The 5,638-nt window shown below is 39.9% G+C and overlaps 1 protein-coding gene across 1 annotated transcript; it reads right to left on the bottom strand.

Moving 5' to 3' along the window:
• Positions 1-2,027: 2,027 nt before the first annotated feature.
• On the bottom strand, positions 2,028-4,177 carry LOC105477299 (C-X-C motif chemokine ligand 6). Its single transcript, XM_011733759.3, has 4 exons — positions 3,838-4,177; positions 3,590-3,722; positions 3,400-3,483; positions 2,028-3,063 (listed from the first exon to the last, which is right to left on the bottom strand). The coding sequence occupies exons 1-4, from the start codon at positions 3,944-3,946 to the stop codon at positions 3,018-3,020; spliced, it is 372 nt and encodes a 123-aa protein (XP_011732061.1). The 5' UTR covers positions 3,947-4,177; the 3' UTR covers positions 2,028-3,017.
• Positions 4,178-5,638: the final 1,461 nt, after the last annotated feature.

Genomic DNA, 5,638 nt, shown 5'->3' with positions numbered 1-5,638 from the left:
AACTTAAAGTATAATAATAATAAAAAATTAATTAATTAATTAATTAATTAAAAAAAGACACTAACCAGTAATGTTTATTTCTTTATGAATCTTATATTTCACCTGTACAAAGGGCATTTAATATTCTTTAATCTTTTATAATCAAGCATTTTTCAGTAAGTATTTTGGAGTTAATATGACATAGCAGGGATTGTTTTAAACACTGAAATTTAGAGGTCATTTTTGTAATTTGGTTTGCTTTCTAGGGTTTCCCCAGAATTACTGTATCATTCATAAGTTCAAAAAAAAAATACCATTTGAGAGAGCAAAAAGAGACCACAGAAGTTTAATGCATTTTAAAAAATTAGAAATATTTTGTACTTTTTTATTGTTGAAAAAATGTTTAGAAAGCCCATCTCTGAATCTACTTTTTAAGTTTTTTCATATCTTTGTGTCTCTTTCTTTCATTCTCTCTGTTATTTAAATATATCAATATATAATAATTAAAAATATTAATCTAATTTATATTTTATATATAAAATATATAAATTTTTATATTTTTAAAATATATTTTATATAGAGAGATAAAACATACAGGAAAGCCTAGGTTAGATATACTAAAGTGTACAAGTACATGCCAATATAAGCATATATAATACATTAATTCAGCCACGGTGTGAATGTGTGTATACACATGCTAATTTGGTTAGTCTTCTTCTTTTCATTTTCTTGGTTTTCCTAAGAACAGGTATTTTATATGAAAAGACACTTTTAATACTAGAGAGACAGAGAGACTTGTTTAACAAGATCACTCATTTGTTTAAATATATACTATGTGCTAGGCATTGTACGAGGAACTGAGATAAAGATGATAAACATTGTCCCTCCTCTCGTGGAACTTACAGTGAAGCTAGAATAGACAGACTCTAAACAAATTACCACATGCATATACTCTCTATAAACTCTAAAGTCACCTTCATGAGAAAATGTTATGAATAAAATGTACAGAGTGCTATCAGAGTATAGAGAAGGGATCTTAATCTGGGAGGAGTAAGAGTTATAAAGATTGCCTCAAGAAAATGATAGGTAAACTATCCCCAAAGGAAGGAAACATGAGAGGTAGCCAAGTGAAAATGAGGGGTGGGTGGATTACCCATGCTAAAGCCCTGTTGGATTACCTGTCGACAAGAAGGAGAAAAGAGGGTAAACAAATTACAATTTAATCAAAATTTACCATGAGCCAGATTATTGATTTTAGTATAATATCTGACAACCTGAGGGTCAGGATAACTTATTAATTCATTAAGTCATTCTATGCCCCACACATTTGGAATGCAGAGTTGAATGAAATATGGTTGATGTTCTAGGAGAGCTCTGATACAGTTAGATGAAGAAACCTATGAACAAATAAAAGCAATGGAATATATTTGTTATAATTCAGATGTCTAGAAGATGCTATGAGAATACCAAGATGCAAACCACAAGCTTTGTTGAGTATGCCAAGGAAAATTCACGAAGGAGATATTGCTTGAACTGAATTCTGAAGGATGAATAAGCCTCCTCTTCTATGCAGAAAAACATAAGGGCTTTCCAGGTAGAGGCCCTAGCAAATACAAAGTCACGAGCCTGGGGAAAGAACATGCCCAGTTAGGGAACTGAACGCCTGACCATAGTGAATGTGAGGCACAGGGAAGTTGAAATACTGATGATCAGGAGTGAGATGAGACAGAACATCATTCATTGTGTTTAGCAACTTTTATTTCATGTCTAGGAAACAGGGAGTTATTTAAGAATTTAGATAGGGAAATCTTATCCTATTTGTGTTTTCTGAAGACCCCAGAGGCTATTGGTGCTGTGAAGGAGTAACTGGAAGGGGGCTGAGCATGGAGAAAAGTTGAACCAATGCAATGGTATCGGGGAATGAGGGCCTTCTCTGCCAGCCAGAGAAGAGCAGAGGTAGTATTTTGAATAATGTAGAATTAAAGGTAAATAGTAAAAGTAGAAGGAGGAGAAACAACATGAGTGGTTTAGAAATCTTTTATTGTTTCTCCAAATGACAGTACAACTACCAAAAACCAACGTGACACACAGTGAAAAATGAAAGTGCAATTTTAATATACTGAATGTGATACATGTTTAATTCCTCATTTTAAAAAAATGGTCAAAACCTTTAAAAGATCCACAATAGACATCTAAAAATCTTAGCAATGCTATATATTTTTTGAAGACTAAACCAAGAGAATACATTTCTATGTAAATTAGCAATCAGGAATTTACCTGTTTTGGGGCTTCTTCATCTATCTAAAGTGTACATTTAGTGACCAGAATTATAGTCATCTTATAGTGAATAAATAGCATACAAAATCAAAGTTTAATGAGTAAATCATGACATTATGCCATACTAAGAAGACATCAAATGTCTAAAATTACAGGAAGAGAATATGTTAGCCCTTACAGAACTTAAATTTTTAGAAATTCTGAATAAGGAAATATATTCTGCACAGATAACGGTATAACACACTCAGCGTTCGAATACAATACAACTTAAATAGCATCCTAGGGTAAAGAGTAACATATTCCCCAAGAAACAGAGCTAAAATATTTCCTATTTTATGAAAAGAGTGAGTGAGGACAACAGGATACCTCCCTCAGCCACATACTAATAAAACATTATTTCCATATGAAATCTACAGCCTTTTCAGTATGACTTTAGGGAATATGATAGAAATACAATAGTTATCTTCAATTCAATATTCATTGAAAAACTAATAACCGGTGATTCTTCGCTTACAATATGGTCAGTTGCCAAAGAGTTCAACAACTTATCAGGTAAAATAACAGTAAATAGCAGAAATACTATGCTAAACACTTCATTGGCTGAGCTGTAAACTTCAGGGACAAGCGTAGGCTTTCCCCACACTCTTCAAAGTAGGGAATCCATGTAGAAAACGGACTGTTGGAAAAAACCAACCCTTTCTTCTTATCCTCACTGGGTCCAGGGATCTCCAGAAAACTGCTCCGCTGAAGAATGGGCAATTTTACGATGTATGGTCCTTTCTCTTACTCAGTTTTTCTTGTTTTCCACTGTTGAGAAAAGAGTTATATTAGTATAACCAATTCCCACACTCCTGTCTACTACATTCGGTTTTCAAAAGTGTTTTGTGGGGAAAAAAATCAGTAAAAGCAAAGAGCCCACAAAAAATAGATGTCAGTAATGAGCTCTGTGTCATTGTTCAGGCATGTAAGATTGGTGATAAAGGTCTCCCCAGAACATTCCAGAAAAAAAAGTTTCCCTATTCTTCTTAACAACCTTATAATTCTAAGCATGCTCTAAATCCTACAGAGAGAATAAGGACATTGTGAAGTATATGCTTTCCAGAGAAGATATTAAAACACCACAAAGATCAAAGGGACAAATACCTGTCCAATATTTTCTGGATGCTTTTCTTTAGAAAAGGGGCTTCCGGGTCCAGACAAACTTGCTTTCCATTCTTCAGGGAGGCTCTGAAGTAAAGAAAAAGAGCATGCAATCATGAGCCACAAAGGTTGACGATCCAGGCTGGAGGACTTGCCTAAGTCACAGTGGACACAGCAACACAGGAGAACTTACATCACTTCCACCCTGGAGCACTGCGGACCTACGGGGAACACCTGCAGTTTACCGATCATTTTGGGGTTTACTCTCGGCGTAAAGTGTAAACAAGTGCAACGCAGCTCTGTCAGCACAGCAGAGACGGGACCAGCTGGGGAAGAAAGAAAGACATTTTTATAGGGCAGGTTGCTGGAAGAGTTTCCTGGAACGCAGCGGCCCGCAAAGGCTGGGATGCGCCGCTGTGCCCGAGTGCCAGGCGCTCTCACCGCTGACGAGGGGCCCCGGTGGCGTCAGCAGCAGCAGCAGCGCTAGCAGCGCGCACAAGGAGCCCGAGGGACCCAGACCACTGGCCGCGCGGCTGGACTGGAGGCTCATAGTTGTCAAGAGAGCGCTGTGAAAGGTCGTGGGTTCCTGAGTTGGGTGGAGGCGCGGAGATGGGAGGATACAGAGCACTTTGGTTTCCCGGTGCCTTCTGCACTCCTTTTATCTGCATTCACCCCTCCCCACTGGCAGGAAACTCAGGCTTTGGGATGCTGGGGAAATTCCCTGAACTCAGGGGGCAGTGTGGAAAGAAGGGGTTGGTGGAGGGGGGTCGGAGGATGGGAACTGGTGGGGTGGGTGGCTGGGAGGAGCGGCCTGCGGCCCTAACCGGGGGGACATTGTAGCCCCGCCCCGCGGTGGAGGGAGGTGTGGCTCCAGCCAGTAGAGAGCAGCGATTCAGCAGGGCCTCATCCCCTGGGTCTGAGGGGATTAGGGAGACTGGCTTCTCTGAGGCAGGCAGCTGTCTGGGAGATGCTCCTCCTCTCCAATTAGAGAGAAAAGTTGGAACCAAAGTAGCGGGAGCTTTGACTCGAGAAAAATTTCTGAAAGTCAATCCTTTCTAATTATTATTACTATTATTATTATTATTATTCAGGAAATGTTATTCATTATTATTGCCCTAAGCTGAAAGTCCTTCCTCTTCTTGCAGGCAGGTCATTTTAGGTTTCTTGAATGACTTTTCGATTCTCTGGATTTCAGCCAGCTTTAGAAGCCAAGATTACGTGACTAAAGAGGCTCTATCCCCACCTGAAGTCAGTTGCCTGAATTGGCCCCAAAGTGAAATCCGTTTAATAGAAATTGTATACTTGTAGCTTAGCAAGTATATGTGTGTTGAGGCAGTTTGATAAACAAAAATATCTCCAAAAATCACCCAGCAAATTGCCATGGAAGATACCTTGCTGTTGGCAGTTGCTATGCTATTGAATTGAAAGAGGTTTTGGTCTTCTTGGGGGTGAGGTGTAGTATGGTGAGCATAGACTAAAGCTTGCCAGGAAGCCCGGGCCTGCCCCAGCTCTGGTCCCACCCCCAGTTGTGTATTTGACACCATTTGGAGACGCTTTGGGAGGCTGATGAGTTTGAGGGGCTCATGTGAAAGCCTCTTCTAGAGATTTACATCAATTTGGCAGCATAATAGCACCCAGTCTGTTTTCCCAAAACAACTTCATGGGAGGAGGAATTCTCCCCACAGGCTTCTGGAACCACCTAGTTTCATGATTACTGGTGACCAAGGCTGCTTCCGCAGACCTGCTGTAGTCCCCAGTGAGCCCTGCACTGCCACCTGAAATTGAAGGGTGAAGTAGCTTCCAGCTTCTCCCTCTCTCCTTTGTTATCTGTGGAGGAGTTAAAATACTGAAGGTTTAAGGGTCTTCCACTGTCTTGCTCCATGGCAGGCATGAGTATGGCACTGGAATGGCACATAGACTTTCTTTTACAGAAGTCTAACTACATCCTTATCTGGCTGGTTCTGAAGAACATTGTCCTCAGGGCAGGCCAGCAAAGGTAATCAGTAAACATGATGGCGTTGAGAAACCAGTCATGACACACAACTCTTTTGCTTGTCCCTTGTGACACTGGGGAATTTTATTAGCTTCCTCTCCTGTAACCTCCATTGGTGAGCAAGAAAGAGGTGTCATAGACCTTTACAATTTTTATTCTGGAAGGAAACAAGAAATTCATTGGCTGAGGAAGCCTGGGTGGTTTGGCCCTCACTTTGTGGGAAACTAAATGAGAAGTCCTCACAGCTTC

The sequence above is a fragment of the Macaca nemestrina genome, chromosome 3, assembly GCF_043159975.1.
Source record: "Macaca nemestrina isolate mMacNem1 chromosome 3, mMacNem.hap1, whole genome shotgun sequence".
Classification (NCBI taxonomy): Eukaryota; Metazoa; Chordata; class Mammalia; order Primates; family Cercopithecidae; genus Macaca; species Macaca nemestrina.
This window is presented reverse-complemented; position numbering and strand designations above follow the sequence as displayed.

What these genes read in the sequence shown, in the direction of transcription:
- LOC105477299 (XM_011733759.3), bottom strand. Translation starts at nt 3,946, where the DNA reads ATGAGCCTCCAGTCCAGCCGCGCGGCCAGTGGTCTGGGTCCCTCGGGC. An exon ending in ACCGGGGCCCCTCGTCAGCG is followed by an intron (nt 3,723 to 3,837) that starts GTGAGAGCGCCT and finishes TTTCTTCCCCAG; the next exon opens with CTGGTCCCGTCTCTGCTGTG. An exon ending in TGCTCCAGGGTGGAAGTGAT is followed by an intron (nt 3,484 to 3,589) that starts GTAAGTTCTCCT and finishes TCTTTACTTCAG; the next exon opens with AGCCTCCCTGAAGAATGGAA.